The 18,236-nt window shown below is 43.3% G+C and overlaps 2 protein-coding genes across 2 annotated transcripts; both read right to left on the bottom strand.

Annotated features, from left to right (window-relative positions):
• Window positions 1-6,289: 6,289 nt before the first annotated feature.
• Window positions 6,290-7,872, bottom strand: ccr12a (chemokine (C-C motif) receptor 12a). The gene has a single exon (XM_068748884.1). It carries the CDS (start codon window positions 7,870-7,872, stop codon window positions 6,778-6,780), a length of 1,095 nt encoding a protein of 364 aa, XP_068604985.1. The 3' UTR covers window positions 6,290-6,777.
• A 4,665-nt stretch (window positions 7,873-12,537) lies between these two features.
• tyw3 (tRNA-yW synthesizing protein 3 homolog (S. cerevisiae)) lies at window positions 12,538-17,487 on the bottom strand. Its single transcript, XM_068748706.1, has 6 exons — window positions 17,270-17,487; window positions 15,393-15,473; window positions 15,213-15,311; window positions 15,053-15,124; window positions 14,799-14,932; window positions 12,538-13,982 (listed from the first exon to the last, which is right to left on the bottom strand). Exons 1-6 carry the CDS (start codon window positions 17,426-17,428, stop codon window positions 13,730-13,732), a joined length of 798 nt encoding a protein of 265 aa, XP_068604807.1. The 5' UTR covers window positions 17,429-17,487; the 3' UTR covers window positions 12,538-13,729.
• Between the last annotated feature and the right edge of the window lie 749 nt (window positions 17,488-18,236).

The following is an 18,236-nucleotide window of genomic DNA, read 5'->3' as shown; positions in this document are numbered from 1 at the left end:
GTGCTGCCTAATGACAGCATATTGATTATACTGATTACTGCATCGATTAGTTATAAGCTTTGTTAAAAAGGAAAGTCTTTAATCTACTCTTGAACATAGAGATGGTGTCTGTCTCACGAACCAATCAGGGAGCTGATTCCACAATAAAGGAGCTTGATAAATGAAAGCTCCGCCCCCCTGTCTGCTTTTGGACATTTTGGAACCACGAGCAGGCCAGCATTTTGGGACCGCAGGGTTCTAGTGGGGCGATACGGGATAATCATCTCTGTAAGGTAAGGAGGGGCCTGGCCAGTGAGGGCTTTAAAAGTAAGTAGAAGGATTTTATATTCAATCCGTTCCCTAACAGGAAGCCAATGCAGAGACGCCAGAACAGGGGAAATGTGTTCTCTCAGTCTGGTTCCCGAAAGAGGAGGTGAGGGTATTGCAATTGGGTCCGTTTGTTTGTTTGTTTGTTTGTTTGCTTGTCTGTCCGAGCGCATAACTCAAAAACTAGTAACCCAATCGACTTGAAATTTTTACACAAGCAAGGTTCTGTCCGTGGCTCGGTCCTCCCCGAGAATGGCGTTGATCCGGGTCTGGATCCAGATTCTAGAATTATTTTTACATCTGGAATTGTGCCTCTGCTGTAAACTGCCACATGACACGAATGGCATGATGGGAAAAAGAGTCCAGAAGGAGTCTTGTAGTACGTTCCGGAGCAGCAAGCTAGAGCAGGTTTGGCCCCTCTGATCCGGAAGTCCTGTTTACTGTCTCAGGAGCTCGAATAGTCAGTGGCGCAGTGGTTGAGAGGGTCGTCCTACAACCGGGAGGTTGGCGGTTCGATCCCCGGCTCAGGTGCATGGGTACACTGTCGTTGTGTCCTTAGGCAAGACACTTCACCCGCATTGCCCGGGCGCATGCGCACGCTGCGACCAGCAGCAGTTCAAACTGCTGTAAACCAAATTGCCCTCCAAGGGACAGATTAATAAAGTATTATTATTAGAACACGAGCTGCTGCATTCTGGATCAGCAGAAGCATTTGCGGCAACCGGACAGTAATGAGTTGCAGTAATCCAGTCTGGAAGTTATAAAAGCACAGACAACTTTTTCTGCATTTACCGTAATAGGTGCCTGACTTTTGAAATCACACACTAGGAATATTTTTCGGTGCAATTTTGTAACATGTAACATAAGGCAACGACAATAATAAAAGTCCATAAAATAGACTAAGTTTAAAAAGCATATGAATCCCACCACATAAACAGTGGATCCACAGAAGTGTATCAGCAGCAGTAAAACTAACACAATCACACAGAGCAAATAGAAAAGTCCAAGTTACCAGTTGTAAAGTGTTCAGGAGTCCGGGACAGAATTATTAAGTGTTCATGAGTCTTACAGCCGAGGGGAAGAAGCTGTTCTTGTGGAGGGAGGTTCTGGTCCGGATGGACCGTAGCCTCCTGCCTGAGGGGAGAGGGTCAAAGAGTCCGTGTCCAGGGTGAGAAGGGTCGGCTGTGATCCGACGTCTCCGGGTCCTGGTGACATACAGGTCCCAGAGAGATGGCATCTTAAAACCAATGACCTTCTCTGCAGCACGTACAATACACTGCAGTCTGTGTCTGTCCCTGGTGGTGGCGCCAGCGTACCACACGGTGATGGAGGAGGTGAGGACGGATTCAATGATGATGTCTTGCCGCACGCGTTGCCACTTCTGTGTGGAGTAGAGAGGGCTCACTCTGAGCGCAAAAATACATACAGAACATTGCTTCTGGTCATTATGTCTTGGACAAAAGTGGTGAAAATATATCATTATTTATGCAATGCATTTACAAAAAACTAAGTACAACAAAAGTAAAAAGCTTTCAGTAATCTCCACCAATAAGAGATGAAGGAGTCCATGTGATTGTTGATTGGTATTGTGAATTGAGGGAACGGGTGACTAGATCTTGAAGTAAATTAATTAATTAATTAATTAAACCAATTTCAAAGTTAAGGCGAAAGGAGTTGTTTTTTATTACCACTGAACAGGAGAAGATTAGCGTGCAGTGTAAATAGAATACTGGATCATACTAGCTGTGAGTTTAAGGATGACTATATGGTGCTTTATTGTGTTTTGTTCTGATTCAGAGGAGAACCAGTGTCCCGATGGTTTATCTTCATAATTATGGTGGGTTGCTTAACTGACTTAGAATAATTTGGCTTCAAGGAAGCAGATAAAAGTTAAACCAATAAATGCTTAACGCTTGTGTTACCCCATTGACAAAAATATCAATATTTTTCTAGAAATTGACCAACAAAAAGTGGGGTGTGTTTTGGCAAGGGGGACTAATATTGTGTTAAATTTGAAAATCCCAACTTTCATCACGAAAAGCTATTATTTGACCTGAATCCTGAAATCCAGTCCAAAAGTGATTTTGTTTAATTCCATAAAAGTCACCTCAAAGATTTTGAGAATAATAAGTAGAAATATCAATATTTGCAAATGGCTGAATGAAAGGTGAACATTTTTGTCCACTTGAAGGGTCATGGACAGGAAGAAAGTGCATTACAGGATCAAATCATGGATTTTCATGCTGAAAGTTGGGATTCTCAAATTTAACCAAAAATAACCTCTCGTACCTAAAATCACCCCCCCTCGTGAACACTTTCAAGAAAATTGACATTTTTTGTCCACTTCAAGGACCATTTTTGAAGGGTAACACAAGGGTTAAAGCAACCCCTCTGTTTCAGACACACAGTCACCAAATGAGAAAAAGTCTGTCAGAAAGATGTGAACCACTTCAGGAGGCCTCCAGGTGTCCCATCCGTCGTTAAGTCACTATACAACAGAACTATCCACAGGGACAGAAGACTTCATTATTCTGGCCAGTGTCACACAGTCGTGTCATGGGTGCAGTCTTGGATTTATGAAGGTCCTGATTCATGGACCAGTGCAAGAACCAGAAAGTGATTATTCAAAGTTTTAAATTGCAGACAGCTTTTTTTGTGAGGTAAAATGTGAATGGACTGAAATCACTTCCATGAAATGTGTTTGTGGAATTAAATTGTGTCATTTTCACCATATTTCTCCTTGAGGGTTGATGGTGCTTTTATTTTTGGGGATGATAGCTTGATGCATAACGCTGTATCTACTGATACGTTCACACTGCCAGCCTTAATCTACAAATTAAACAGTGTGTTCAGAAAGGCCATGGCCATTCTCAGCTACATCTGTTGATAGCAACTAATCTCTATACCAGTCCACAATTAGCTGACATCTCAGTTCATTTTCATCTATTCATCAAATTGGCTAATTTCTTACGGAGCGTGTTACATAAACGGCTTTTACCATCCTCTCCCTTCTGCTGCCTCATTTGGTAATCCACGTCCAGAAGCTTTTTCTGCCTGAGCCAATCCACACCAACACATAAAAGAGCAGATATTTTCCATAATGGAATCATACTGCCAAATATAATTTACTGCATATGTTACTGCAATGCAATAAGCCACCTATTTTTAACTTTATAAATGTATTCCTGGCAGAATGTTAAAAAATTCAGATCTGATTGTTTTGTGTAGATGAGCACATCCGATTCCAGTATGAACAGTTCACTGGCCTGACCTTATTCACATGCAATAATGACCAATAATATGGGAGTAAAATGAACGCCACAAAGATTAGTTTGGAACATGTGGTTTATCCTGGTCACACTGGCACAAAAAAGCCACATATGAGAAGAAAATAAGATCTGAGCCACATTTTTCCTGGAGTGAGAACAGGTCTTATGTTCACATCTACTAGAACTACTCATTTATGTAATGATCGTTTTAATTCAATGTATTCATTAAAAATATATGTATTTATTTAATTTCACCTTAACAGAGAGAAAGATGAAAAAATGATGAAAGAGATTAAAGAGAGAGAAATAAAAACACTAGTTACTGTGGCGGTGGTATTTATTTTATGAGGCTTGCATGAGTGATGATGATGATGAATATATTTATTAGAGAGGATGTTAGAGCAGTACAAGTACAGTCAAACAGTAGCATGTATTACAGTACAAGTACAGTCAAATATCCTGTCTAAGAGAGTATTTCTAAAATGCCCTTGCGGTCTTGTTTCCGTTGAAAGTCCTTCATACATAAATCATCGACATTTAACAATACAAATAAAACTAATATTAAATTACTCAATTTATGCAAAATAACATTAGAAAAATAAAAAAATAAAAATAATTTTACACCACAGATGCAAACTTACAATAAATTACAAAGACACTTAATATGTACAACGTAGGTGGACAAAAAGAGGGGGGGGGGGGGGTTGATCCGGAGAGAGTCGTGATGACTATCTCCGTTTCTGTCCCCCTGAAAGGTGTATTTTTAGGGCCGTTTTGAAGGAGGCCAAAGAGGTGCCTGTTTTGAGGGCAGGAGTCAAACAGTTCCACCCTTAGGGGGCAGTATTGTAAAAAGATGATTTACCCATGTTAGTCCTATAGGAGGGGGTAATCAGGTTGTTGTTTGAGCTCCCTCTAGTGTTGTGGCTGTGGGTGTCACTAAATCTGTGGAGGTGTTTATTCAGGTATGCAGGGATTGAGGGGACTGAGGGCAGAGCTGCATTGACTATTTTAAATGCCAATCCCATTTTGAGCTGTTTAACCCTGTCTTCTACCCTGAGCCATTTTAGGCTAGCAAAATGTCCAGGAAGAAGGTGGGTCATGGGCCCCAGATTGAGGAGTAGCCGAATCAGTTTGTTTTGGGAGGTTTGGAGCCTGGTTTTCAGGGACACTTTGATGTTTGAATACCAGGAGGTGCTAGCATAGTCAAAGAGGGGCTGAACGAGGCTCCAGCAAGATCCGGAGACAAAAGCAGACATTCTGCCCAAAACTCTTGTTCTCTGATTGACTTTTTTGATCACCTTAGTTGCCATACTATCACCAGACAGGTATTTGTCAAGAACACAGCCCAAATAGGTAATCTCTTTTTTGCTCGAGATTACTGTATTATCGACTGTGACCTTGAAATCATCAACATTTATCTCACTTAGAGAGTGTTTAGACCCAAAAAGAATAGATTCTGTTTTACCAAGATGTAGTGACAGTTTGTTATCCGTAAGCCAAGTACGGATTCTGGTGACCTCAGAGCTGAGAGCTTCCTCAACCTGCACTTTGTCCTCTCCCGAAATCAGGAGTGCTGAGTCATCAGCAAACAGGAACAATTTGCAGTTACAGGCAGCACTCATGTCGTTAATGTATAGGAGGAACAGTAACGGTCCTAGAATGCTGCCTTGAGGAACCCCACAGCTCACCGGGAGGGACGAGGACAAGGTTCCGTTTATGTCCACCATTTGTTCTCGTCCCTCAAGGTACGATTTCATCCAGTTAGACAAGATGTTTGACTGTACTTGTACTGTAATACATGCTACTGTTTGACTGTACTTGTACTGTAATACATGCTACTGTATGACTGAACTTATACTGTAATACATGCTACTGTGTGACTGTACTTGTATTGTAATACATACTACTGTGTGACTGTACTTGTACTGTAATACATGCTACTGTTTGACTGTACTTATACTGTAATACATGCTACTGTGTGACTGTACTTGTATTGTAATACATACTACTGTGACTGCACTTGTACTGTAATACATACTACTGTGTGACTGTACTTGTACAGTAATACATGCTACTGTGAGACTGTACTTGTACTGTAATACATGCTACTGTGTGACTGTACTTGTACTGTAATACATGCTACTGTTTGACTGTACTTATACTGTAATACATGCTACTGTGTGACTGTACTTGTATTGTAATACATGCTACTGTATGACCGTACTTGTACTCTAACATTCTATCTAATAAATATATTCATCATCATCATCAAAGGCCTTCTTCTGAGGGTTCTGGTTGGTCGACTGGTCCAAAGGATGCTCAGAGACGTGTTCCGGACTAACATCTCTGTCTTCTGGTCCTGAATCTGGATTGTCCAGGTTTTGGTAGAAACTAAGAAACTTGGCCAGATTTCTAGAAACGGAATCTGCACCATCTCTGTACCGTCTCTTTGATCTATTTAATCTCTGTTTCATGTTTTTCACTGACTGTATGATTACGCAGCCTTCTCTTCTCATCTGAATGTCTCATACTTTCCCGACTGAGCTCATGTCTTTGGAACGTAAACGTGCTGAGCCGACAGGAAACGTCAACAGATGTTCTGACAGAAAGGAGAAACGACTTCTGGTGCAGTTCCTCAAAATACATCTATCGAAAGCATAAAAGGAGAAGTGGGGGAAAAGAAAGGAAGGAAGGTTGACCTGATGGAAGCCTATTTATTACATATATATTGGAATTGTAATAAGTGTATTTTGTATACATATACAGTATATAGATATATATAAACACACACATACACAGTTGTTGTATTGTTAAAACTATTAAAGTTTGAACGTCCACAGGCAGCACACGAGCTAATCGTAGCATGTCTTCAGCAGCAGCAAAAGCAAATAATGTAGAGCCAATTCATGAAAAGATGACAAACTCATTCAAATCAGACAGATGAAGCCTTAAATAGAAAGGCCTCACCGACTTGTTCAATACACGGCATGATACTAATACATGTGCAGTACTCAGACACAAGAAAGTCAATGATATCCATCAAACGAGGTGTGTGTGTGGCTGGTTGTCTGTCTCTGCGTTGCCCTGCGATGAACTGGCGGCTTGTCCAGGGTGTAGCCCCGCCTCTCGCCCATTGACTGCTGGGATTGGCTCCAGTTTGGCCCGCGACCCGGTGGGGTGGGGGCGCTGGTCTTCTGCTGCTCTAGTACTCATAAACAGAGTGAGGTGTCCTCTGCGACGTACTCCTCGTGCTCTGGCTGCTGAGGCTAATGTGCCGCTTCAAGCAGGGGATCCTGTTAGCGAGCAGCCTGTCAAAGTGGCTCTGGAACTTCTTTCCTAAAAATGTGTAAAACACAGGACTAATGCAACAATACAAGTAGGCTATGTTCTGGGTTACATACAACGCATAGTCCAAACGCTCCGAGTCTGAACAGGAGATGGCGCTGGCCCGACTATTGCTCGATATCTGAATGGCTTGAAGGAGGATGACAGTATTGTAGGGTGTCCAGCAGGCAAAGAAGGTGAGGATGATGACAAATATGAGCCTTATGGCCCGGCACTTCTTTCTCATGCGAGTGGAGAGGATGCGGACGGTGATGCTGATGTAGCAGTACATCACCATGATCAAAGGAAGAAGGAAAAAGAGCAGGAACTGTTGGTAGTAAGTGACTAGACGCCAGCGCTGCAAGACGCTCTCGGGGGGTCCGGACTCGTCACACATCAGGCCGTCCAACGGACTCTCACGGACATTCTGCAGAACGAGCTCCTTCAAGCTAGCTAGAACACTAACGCACCAAACTATCACCGATGCGATGATGGCGTATACCCTTTTCCGGTTCTTGGCAGCCGCCACTGCATGAACCACGGCAAGGTACCTGTCAAAGGTCATTAGGGTGAGGAACAGGATGGAGCTGTAGAAGCCAATGAAGTAGGCGCTGCTGACCATCTTACACAGAGCCACCCCAAAAGTCCACTCAGACTGATGGTACTTTGCCAAGAAAGGGAGACTAGCAGCAAAGAGCATGTTAGAGAACACCAGATTCAGGAGGAAGATGTTCGTCACTGTGGCGAGTTTCTCATACTTGAAGATAATTAATGAAACAAGCCCGTTGCCAAGGTAACTCAGGAGGAAGTTGATATAGTAGAAAACTGGAATGAACCTGGCACCAAAATCGTTGACGTTGTTCTTGGGACAGAGCTGGGCAGCGTCACTGACCACGTAGTTCATGTCAGTGAAGTTTTCAGTTTCATTCAGAAGCTCCAGGAAGAGCAGATATTGGTCTTCTTCACTGCTCATGGTGGCTTTTGTCCTGAGGCACAGAGATCTGCGTTAGTCCAGCCGCACCGACACAAATATCCAAGGGGCTGCAAAAGGGGGCTTGGATAATTTAATGAGTACATGCTCATTTGATTGAATAAATAAATATTTGCTTAGAATATACCAATCATTGAATACAGTTGTAATGTTGAATAAAAGGGTTATAACAAGTCTATCAATAAATTAAAACTAAACCTTTTCACTTACCATTCACCTTCGAGTCTAGAATGTGACAGTAGCTACGTAATAGCAACACGTTCAAAGTGTCACCCAGACTTAATCTAAAACCAGATGTATTCTAAGTACTGGAGGGTCAGATGTATTCTAAGTACTGGAGGGTCAGATGTATTTTAAGTATCAGATGCACATAGACACTCTGAAAAATGGCATTCCACTGTTTCATTCTGACATGCTTATTTAATCATCACTAATACTGAAAGCTCAGATAGGATGACATAAAATAATAGATAGGATTTTAGTTTTTTACACAACAAAACCTGAGGTCAAAGATGAAGTACCCTAAAGATAGAGTAGCTTTTCTGTTTTCTTAACGACATGCTTGAAACCAGAGTGAACAGACTCTGGATCTGTTTGAGCAACACTTTGAACAGCAGAAGTTATTTTCCAAAGTCAGCATATCTCTCTTCGCATATGAAGAAACATATAACATACTGTATATGATACTAATACCCTGTAATCAAGAGATGTTCTGCTTGTAGTTTAGACAGATCGTTCACTTTAACCGTTAAAAACAATTGATCCATCAATGACATACCGGTAAGTTAACATTCATTATCGAATCTTTAGAAAACTGAGGAATATCTTACAACATCTATCAAGTGAAAGAAAGTTTAAAATGACAAAAAAAATGTAATGAGTGAAAACAACATGATTGATCCTAATTCAAGTCTTCTTTTCCACCTTCAAACAATGAGATCAAGCTCAAAGTTAAACCCTTTATTAGGACTATTATTATCTGCCCTGTGGGCAAATTAATCTATCACTGAAACGTAAAGGATTGATTTTCATGTAATTATAAAGTATTTAAAGGCAGTTTTAAAATTTAACAGAACTGAAGTAGAGGAAGTTATTGTGCATTTGGTAAATAGTTTCACTGCAGTTATGCTAAATTAGGTGGCTACCAACATTAAATACAGACGAAACACATCATCGTTTCTCAGCCCGCTTTCGTCGACCTGAACTCACCGGTGCAGCTTTTAGCGGGAGGACGATGACCGTGGACCGCTGACCCTAGACTGCTGACCCTAGACTGCTGACCCTGACTCCCTACACAGGACTCACGCTGCGTCAGCAAACAGGCTCCAGTCCTCATGTAGGCGTGTGAGTGGCAAACGCCAGGCAGAAGACGAAAGAAGAACTAGACAGACAGATCATTGATTTATTGCAAAGGACTAACTAGTAATTACATTTTAGGCCAAATGGACTAAAATGGTAAACGGACTGCACTTATATAGCGCTTTACATTAGGCCTCACATTCACCCAGTCACCCACACATTCACACTCCAGTGGGCAACTGCCATGCAAGGTGCGGCCAGACCCACTGGGAGCAATTTTTGGGGTTCAGTGTCTTGCCCAAGGACGCTTCGACATGCAGACAGTCAGAGCTGGGATTCGAACCACCGACCTTCTGATCGCTGGACGACCCACTCTACCGACTGAGCCACAGCCGCCCAGGGGTCGGGAACCTTTCTGACTAAGAGCTATGAAAGCAAAATAGTTGGACATGTATTTCAGTGAGAGCCATATAATATATTTTAAACATGAATTCAGCTAAATGTCAGTATAAGCGGTAAGCAGGTAATAAACTAGTATAATAAGCCTCTGAACGTTACGGACTAACGTGAGCGGAGCCCAGAAAGCAGAGAACAGAGACGGTGCGATGGTTGAACTGATCATTTACACCTGGAGCTGCACACAGGACGAGGGGGGGCTGGAGCCCAACGTAATAATACACAGCCGAGAGAAAACCAAAAAGCAAGTGATGCCCTCTTGAAGCAAACGCAGGGCCCCGTCTTTTTCACACGTTTATTCCAAAAGAAGGTCCCAGGTAAGAATACATTAAAATAGTAGTAATCTGGAATTAAGGTGGAGCCAAACAAAGTCCACTCTGCCACGGTGCACACAGCTGGCCACGCCCACCCCTAATGGCGGGATGACGGCCTAGAGGCAGAGAGGATGCTCTCTCCACAAAGGTCAACAGTCCGACCCCACGGGGTCGTACATTTCAGGTCCGTTGGTCCTGAAATGTACGATACTCATCATCTTTTTTTCTTTTCGCCATCTTCTTCGTCGAAGGGTTATCTTTGAACTTTGACCGATCAGACTGATTAGAAAGGGGGCGTTTACCTGTTTTACCCAGCAACAGCCGACGCAGGCCAGTATCACCCAATTAAAATAATGGACGATTGCTCCTGCAGCCCTGACAGGACACGAGCAGCGAAAGACCGATGGACGGACTAAAACAAGTGAGAATGTTTTCTTTGATCTGTCGTGTTATACGACGCATTGTAGAGCAACTGTAATACGTTTATCTCCGTCCTCGTACTTCACGAACCACATCTCAACTTCCGTTCCGGCACATCCGGTTAACCCTTCACAATAAAACAACAGTAACTCAAGCAGGTTACACCACATTATCGGTATTCCTTTTGAACATATTGGTGATTACTCACCGCTAGATTTCCTTCTATGTTGACCTCGGAAAATGCTAATGCTTTGTATAAGATCTTTTCAGTGAGTTTGTACTGGTGAGTTTTGTTAAAAACAAAAAAAAAACTTTTTTTTTTTTATCGGTGCGCGAGCCATATGTGATCATCACAAGAGCCATATACAGCTCGAGAGCCATAGGTTCCCGACCCCATTTAGCCCAATCTTTGAGTTTTATTCTTACTGTCACTGAGGCTGAACGGGTCTCAATAGAACAAGGAGAAAAGCTCCCTCCAGGAAGGGGATCCGTTTCATCTGGATTTGAAAGAACCGTGAAACAAAAGTTCATCAGTACGCTGTTGTGGGGTGAGTCTCACTGAGGCCACGCCCACAGCGGAGGACAGAACAGCAGCACATTCCAGAGTGGTGGCGTGCGTACATTCTCACAGCACAGTGAAGCCACCGTGGAAATGTGTGGTGCCTCACGCCAACTTCACGGCTGGCGTACGCACGTTTCTGCGGCTGTGTGCCCCTTGGCGACACCTAGAGGTGATGCTTGGAAACTGTTATATTAAAAAGATTTCACATGCGCATCATGTGAAATGATCTTCTATTGGAAGACACTCAAAAGGTGCAAATGGAGGCGAGCAGGGACAGGCAGGACTTACCGGCCCCCCAGTCGCTTCAGGTTCCTGCGGGAACTCCTCCTGGAACTGTGCGAGGAACCAAGCGCTGCCGGTACCCATACGGGTGCTGACCACACTAGGGTTCCCCGCAACAGGGGCGTTCCAGAGGGAGCCGGCAGACCGTTGGGGACTGTGCCAGCCGTGCCGGCCGGAATCATCCATGTCATCAAGTAATGGCTGACGATTAGATCACGAACTTTGGCTCATACTGATGATTATTCTTATTGAAAGTATCTAACCATTTTTAAGTTACAATCTTTAAAAAAAAAAGTGATATCAATAGTGAATATTTTATTTAAAAAACTGTGGTGCGTAAAGCGTTAAATACACTCCCCACGCCTCCATACAGGGTCTGGATCTCGAACCCGGACCTTTCTAGCGTGTTCCACAAGTACGTGCGTTCAACGCCATCAAAAGGAAACGGATCCCAGATATTTACACAATCAACAATATCTTGAACTAGAATTAGGAAGCTATTCCTCAACAGATCCCATTTCCATGACTGTGGGGACCAAATGACACAACCATCATCCAACAGACTGCCAGCTGGCGCCACCTCCAGGGGGTGGGAACACACAGCCCACGGATGGGCGAATTAACCACTAAGTTAAATATCGGGACGTCCCCACCAGCCATCCAGAAGTGAGCGGGCAAATCATTTTCAAGCTTTTCCTTGAAATCCAATTGAGTTTTTACAACAAAGAAAACAATCATTCTATTATCAGAACATTAAACTTTTGAAATGAAGTTTGATGGTTTTAGCTTTCTTTTAAATAATACCAATAAGACCAGATACATATGGAGGGCTGTGTGTAAGACCTGAGCCAGTCCAGTTGGGATGAAGAAATCCCGATCGTACATATTAATTGCCTTAGTAATTTATTGTAATTTATGCAAGTTATTTATTGTCATTCATCGTCATTTTGCGGGCGGCTCGGTGGCACAGTGGTTAGCACTGTTGCCTCACAGCGAGATGGTCGCAGGTTCGTCTCCGGCTTGTGGCCATTCTGTGTGGAGTTTGCATGTTCTCCCCGTGCCTGCGTGGGTTCTCTCCGGGTTCTCCGGCTTCCTCCCACCTCCAAAGACATGCAGCCTAGGCTGATTGGTGACCCTAAAATTGCCCGTAGGTGTGAGTGTGTGTGTGGCTGGTTGTCTGTCTCTGTGTTGCCCTGTGATGAACTGGCGGCTTGTCCAGGGTGTACCCTGCCTCTCGCCCATTGACTGCTGGGATTGGCTCCAGCTTGGCCCGCGACCCGATGACGGATTAAGCGGTGAGAAATGAAATTGTCATTTTGCATCAGAGGTGTAATTTATTTTAGATTGTTAGTTTGCATCGGCGGTGTAAAATCCTTTTATTTTTGTTTTTCTAATGTTACTTTGCCTCAATTGAGTAATTTAATTTAATATTGGTTTTATTTTTATTTGTATTGTTAAATGTATTGTTAAATGTCGATGATTTATGTACGAAGGACTTTCAACGGAAACAAGACCGCAAGGGCTTTTTAGAAATGCTCCTCTTAGACAGGATGTTTGACGTTATTTGTACTGTAATACATGCTACTGTGTGACTGTACTTGTACTGTAATACATGCTACTGTGTGACTGTACTTGTACTGTAATACATGCTACTGTGTGACTGTACCTGTACTGTAATACATGCTACTGTGTGACTGTACTTGTACTGTAATACATGCTACTGTGTGACTGTACTTGTACTGTAATACATGCTACTGTGTGACTGTACTTGTACTGTAATACATGCTACTGTGTGACTGTACCTGTACTGTAATACATGCTACTGTGTGACTGTACTTGTACTGTAATACATGCTACTGTGTGAATGTACTTGTACTGTAATACATGCTACTGTGTGACTGTACCTGTACTGTAATACATGCTACTGTGTGACTGTACTTGTACTGTAATACATGCTACTGTGTGACTGTACTTATACTGTAATACATACTACTGTGTGACTGTACTTGTACTGTAATACATGCTACTGTGTGACTGTACTTGTACTGTAATACATGCTACTGTTTGACTGTACTTGTACTGTAATACATGCCACTGTGTGACTGTACTTGTACTCTAACACTCTATCTAATAAATATATTCATCATCATCATCATCATCGTAGCTTAAAGTTTACCGTTAACCGCCTGCAATAGTTCTCTCTGCTGCACTAACAATGGCCACATAATGTAGGAACTATATTTATAAAATGAAAAGAAACATTTACTTCTTGCAAACGGAGGTGGAAATTGCTGCTGAGGTTAGCGTTATTTACTGCTATTCTTTACTTTAATTTGACTTCATTGAGGAAACAGCAGTCCTGCCCGCGTTGGGAGCCCAGATACGACGGCTCCGCTGCACCGGTGAGCTTTGGAGCCGTCTGCAGGCATGCGTTGACGCATTCCAAACCTCCATAACGGCTGCTAGCCGTGACCTCTGCGACGCAGGCCCAGGCTCCCCTGAACATTCACACCGGAGCCAGACATTCGCGTGACTCCGGCAGGAAGCTGGAATCGTTGCCAGAGCAGTCCGTCTGATGGTCTCGTTCTCTTCTCCGCCTCCGTTTATAGACACTCGTTTTCATTTTGTCCATCGTGTACCGGTACTCTGGCTTTAGCCCCGTCTTTGTCTCCAGCCCGGGAGGGGGATCCTGTGAATCTGGGACTTGCAGTTTCTGCAGCTTCCCTGCAGATAAAGCTGACTGGAGATTCTGGTAGAACCTGGAGATGATAAAATAGAGATTTGAGCTTCCAGCAGTTGAGTTTTTATTTACGTGTTTGAACTGAGCACTGAGAACACTCGGTGTGGCAGCCATTGTTCACACCAGGGGTCAGGGACCTATGGCTCGGGAGCCAGATGTGGCTCTTTTGATGGCTGCTAATAATTGTTTCGTTACACTCCTTGGTGAAAGAGCAAAACGGCGACGGACACCGGCGACTAGAAAGCCGGTTCGCTACGAGGCAGCGATCGGGAAGTCCGGCTTATAAACGGCGTTCTGCTCACTGGGAAAGGGACAAACGGTGATTGATCGCTGATCGATCCGCGTTCAGAAACAGTCAAAGCAGCAATCTCAGTGGGAAAGTGGCAAACATAACTGTCGTTGCGTCTATCTATCTATCGCCTAGGCAACGCAGATGAGGCAGAGACACAAAGGGTCCGCACAACGGCCTGTTGTGAGGTCAGGAAGTAAACTTCCCTCGGTTTAATCGCGTTGTCCGCTCGCTAACTCCAGAAACCCTTTTGAGAAGATGCCGAAAGAAATAAAGACGAGGAGAATCGTACTTTCCACTTTGTAGTCACGAAGCAGCAGAAGTTACATTAATGGTAGGAAATATCCAGCATAACAATGCTATTCAAAAGAATTCAGAGACGTGTTGTACTTTAAACGTGTTATTACATAAAATGCACACATTGACTTGTATTTCATTTTAAACAGGTTTCACGGCTCTCACGGAGCTACATTTAAAAAGATGTGGTGTTCATGGCTCTCAGCCAAAAAGGTTCCCGAGCCCTGGTTCACACGGCACCATGCTGACCTGCCAATCCTCTTAAGATTCTCCTCCATCTTCTGATTGGCTACCTGAGCTAAGAAATGTATGTATTCATGTTCAACCAGGAGCTTTCCTTGACAGCTTAGAGGAACCTCCATGCCGTGGGTACTACGGACCGCCTGCACGGACAAAATACAAGGACACATTTAAAACCTTCACACAGTACAAGTAAAGGGGTATTTCTACAGCGTGGACTGTTAACATTGTTTTATTCTAGACTTTCATGCTACAAAACGTACCGTTATGATTTTCCCAGTCTTGCTGAAGGTGAGGCCAGAGTTCCTGAAGCCGGAATTGACGGCCACAGCGTGCTAGAAGAGAGGCGTTTAGAACCCTTAAGGTAATACTGTGGATCGCTGCGTGTCAGAAACACGAGTCTCGCCCGATCCCTGAGCTCACCAGCAGCTGAGCGTCATCCAGCCGCCGACACTGGACGTGGAGCACAAGGGGCTCAAACCTCAGCACCGCAGACCCACCGGAACCGGCCAGAGCAGATACCTGTGGATCCAAGCGGTCGGGCCCGGGTCCATTAAATAACGACATTATCCATCACTCAGACGGAGGTCCGGTATATCTCACCAGGTCATCGGGGTCGCATTTCTGGTGTGAGACAAAGAGCCACACGCAGTTCTGTTTCTGGATGTCCCGTTCTTCTGGAGCCTATGCAATGACAACATGGGGGGGGGGGGGGGGGTTAATTACCAGATCACTACTAATATACCGGACAGGTTATGGTTTCATATCGAGTTCCGTGCGGCTCACCTTTGAACTAATACCTGAAAATCAATGACCTTATGACCTTTAGGAACAGCAGCTGTAAAAAGTGTCATAGAAATAGAAATAGAATAGAAAGCCTTTATTGTCGTGGCATAGTAGCTACACAATGAGATTAGGAGTGCAGCGCCCTCTGGTGTTTAGTCACGACATAAAATACAAATGATAACGGAACATTCCGGTGATTGCAGGATCATTTAAAGTTTAAATACAAACGATAACGGAACATTCCGGTGATTGCAGGATCATTTAAAGTTTAAATACAAATGATAACGGAACATTCCGGTGATTGCAGGATCATTTAAAGTTTAAATACAAACGATAACGGAACATTCCGGTGATTGCAGGATCATTTAAAGTTTAAATACAAATGATAACGGAACATTCCGGTGATTGCAGGATCATTTAAAGTTTAAATACAAACGATAACGGAACATTCCGGTGATTGCAGGATCATTTAAAGTTTAAATACAAACGATAACGGAACATTCCGGTGATTGCAGGATCATTTAAAGTTTAAATACAAATGATAACGGAACATTCCGGTGATTGCAGGATCATTTAAAGTTTAAAGTGATGAAACATGCATGCAGAGAGATTGACCAGTATTTAGCATATGTTAAAAGTATACATTTGTTATTGCACATGGTGAGTAGTTGTATAGTTTAGTACACATGGTGAGTAGTTGTATAGTTTAGTACACATGGTGAGTAGTTGTATAGTTTAGTACACATGGTGAGTACTTGTATAGTTTAGTACACATGGTGAGTACTTGTATAGTTTAGTACACATGGTGAGTAGTTGTATCGTTTAGTACACATGGTGAGTAGTTGTATAGTTTAGTACACATGGTGAGTAGTTGTATAGTTTAGTACACATGGTGAGTAGTTGTATAGTTTAGTACACATGGTGAGTACTTGTATAGTTTAGTACACATGGTGAGTAGTTGTATCGTTTAGTACACATGGTGAGTAGTTGTATAGTTTAGTACACATGGTGAGTAGTTGTATAGTTTAGTACACATGGTGAGTACTTGTATAGTTTAGTACACATGGTGAGTAGTTGTATAGTTTAGTACACATGGTGAGTAGTTGTATAGTTTAGTACACATGGTGAGTACTTGTATAGTTTAGTACACATGGTGAGTAGTTGTATAGTTTAGTACACATGGTGAGTACTTGTATAGTTTAGTACACATGGTGAGTACTTGTATAGTTTAGTACACATGGTGAGTACTTGTATAGTTTAGTACACATGGTGAGTACTTGTATCGTCCTGGTTGTTGTTCTGATGGCTCTCGGTATAAAACTGTCCTGTACAGCAGCCGGTGATCTTCTGGGCTGTGTTGATAACTCTCTGCAGTACTACACCGTGATGCAGTACTACACCTTGACGCAGTACCACCCAGGAATCTGGATGAGGGGACCCTCTCCACGCAGCCCCCCATGACGGTCGCCCACCCAGGGGGAGCTGGAGAACCGGGTTTGACCCGGATGACTGCTGGACAGCTGATGCTAAGCTAACGTGTAAAATCTACCCGTTCAGCTAAAACACCGAAAGTCTCAACTCCGGCTTTATCGAGGCCATATCGCGCTTCAGTAGCAGCAATGCTAAGTCAATGCTAGGTTAATGCTAAGCTACGTGTCCTGTTGGGACAAGGGGGCCTCGGCCTCCTGCCCTACCCGCTCGATGAGGACGACTCTCCCGGCACAGGAGCTGGTGGTGAAGAACTGCTCACGGCCGTTCAGCAGAGACACGACATGTTGGATGTCTCCGTCCACGCTGCCCTTCCTGCTCAGGTCCAGCTTGTTCAGACACTGCGTCTTCCACCGCCCGAACATTGCTCCCGCACCCCGTCGTCTCTCCGGACGCCGCGGTGCGTCGCGGTGCGTCGCGGTAATCTCACACTAGCTACCCGCTAACAGCTTCTTCGCTCTCTCTCCTTCTGCGGTTCAAAATGGCAGCCGAGATTTCAACCCAGCGTCCCACACTGCCACCTCGCGTCCTGGAGAGAAATTAATTTCATTCCATCGGCAGCCTGCTCCATGTGGAGTTCAGGATCAGCACCGGACAGCATGGAGCCGGTGCTGATCCTGAAAGGGACGTCTTTTCCGTGGCATTGACTCTGGAATGTTCTTCATCTTTCCCACTTCGGTTGTTTTTTTGGTTTCTGCATGTCCATGACGAGACAAGGTGGTGGCTTTTTGGTTTTGCTTTGATTTTGTATCGATTATCTTTGTTCCTGCGTGATTTGAATGGAACTTTTCCACATTATTAGATGTTCATTTATTCCCATCACAAACTTTGGTTCATATTTATGATTTTTCTTATTTACAGTTTGGCTTTATCTCTAACAATTTTTAAGTTACAACCTTTTAAAAAAGTGATATAAAAACTGAATATTTTATTGTAATTACTGTGGTGGCTAAAGAGTTAAATAAATAGTTATAGTTATTTAACAGCATGTTAAGGAGTAGTTACATTTATTTTACATTAAATGACATTACATTTAGTTACATTTTTACTGTGTTACGGTTTAAATTTGGCATTTGAAGGGCAAACATAATGCTGATGTGGCCCTTGGAGAAAATGAGTTTGACACCCCTGTCGTACAGAGTTCGAGTTGGAGAAAGAGAAAGAAAGCGTGTC

Source organism: Brachionichthys hirsutus, chromosome 15 (assembly GCF_040956055.1).
Source record: "Brachionichthys hirsutus isolate HB-005 chromosome 15, CSIRO-AGI_Bhir_v1, whole genome shotgun sequence".
Taxonomy (NCBI): domain Eukaryota; kingdom Metazoa; phylum Chordata; class Actinopteri; order Lophiiformes; family Brachionichthyidae; genus Brachionichthys; species Brachionichthys hirsutus.
The sequence above is the reverse complement of the archived record's forward strand: the minus strand, read 5'-3'. Positions and strand labels throughout refer to the sequence as shown.

Bases quoted from the DNA above. Each gene is read 5' to 3' on its own strand.
- ccr12a (XM_068748884.1), bottom strand. From the start codon at position 7,872: ATGAGCAGTGAAGAAGACCAATATCTGCTCTTCCTGGAGCTTCTGAAT.
- tyw3 (XM_068748706.1), bottom strand. From the start codon at position 17,428: ATGTTCGGGCGGTGGAAGACGCAGTGTCTGAACAAGCTGGACCTGAGC. The intron at 15,312-15,392 runs GTGAGATATACC...TTGGATCCACAG, and splicing joins AATGCGACCCCGATGACCTG to GTATCTGCTCTGGCCGGTTC. The intron at 13,983-14,798 runs GTCAGCATGGTG...TATCATCTCCAG, and splicing joins AATCTTAAGAGGATTGGCAG to GTTCTACCAGAATCTCCAGT.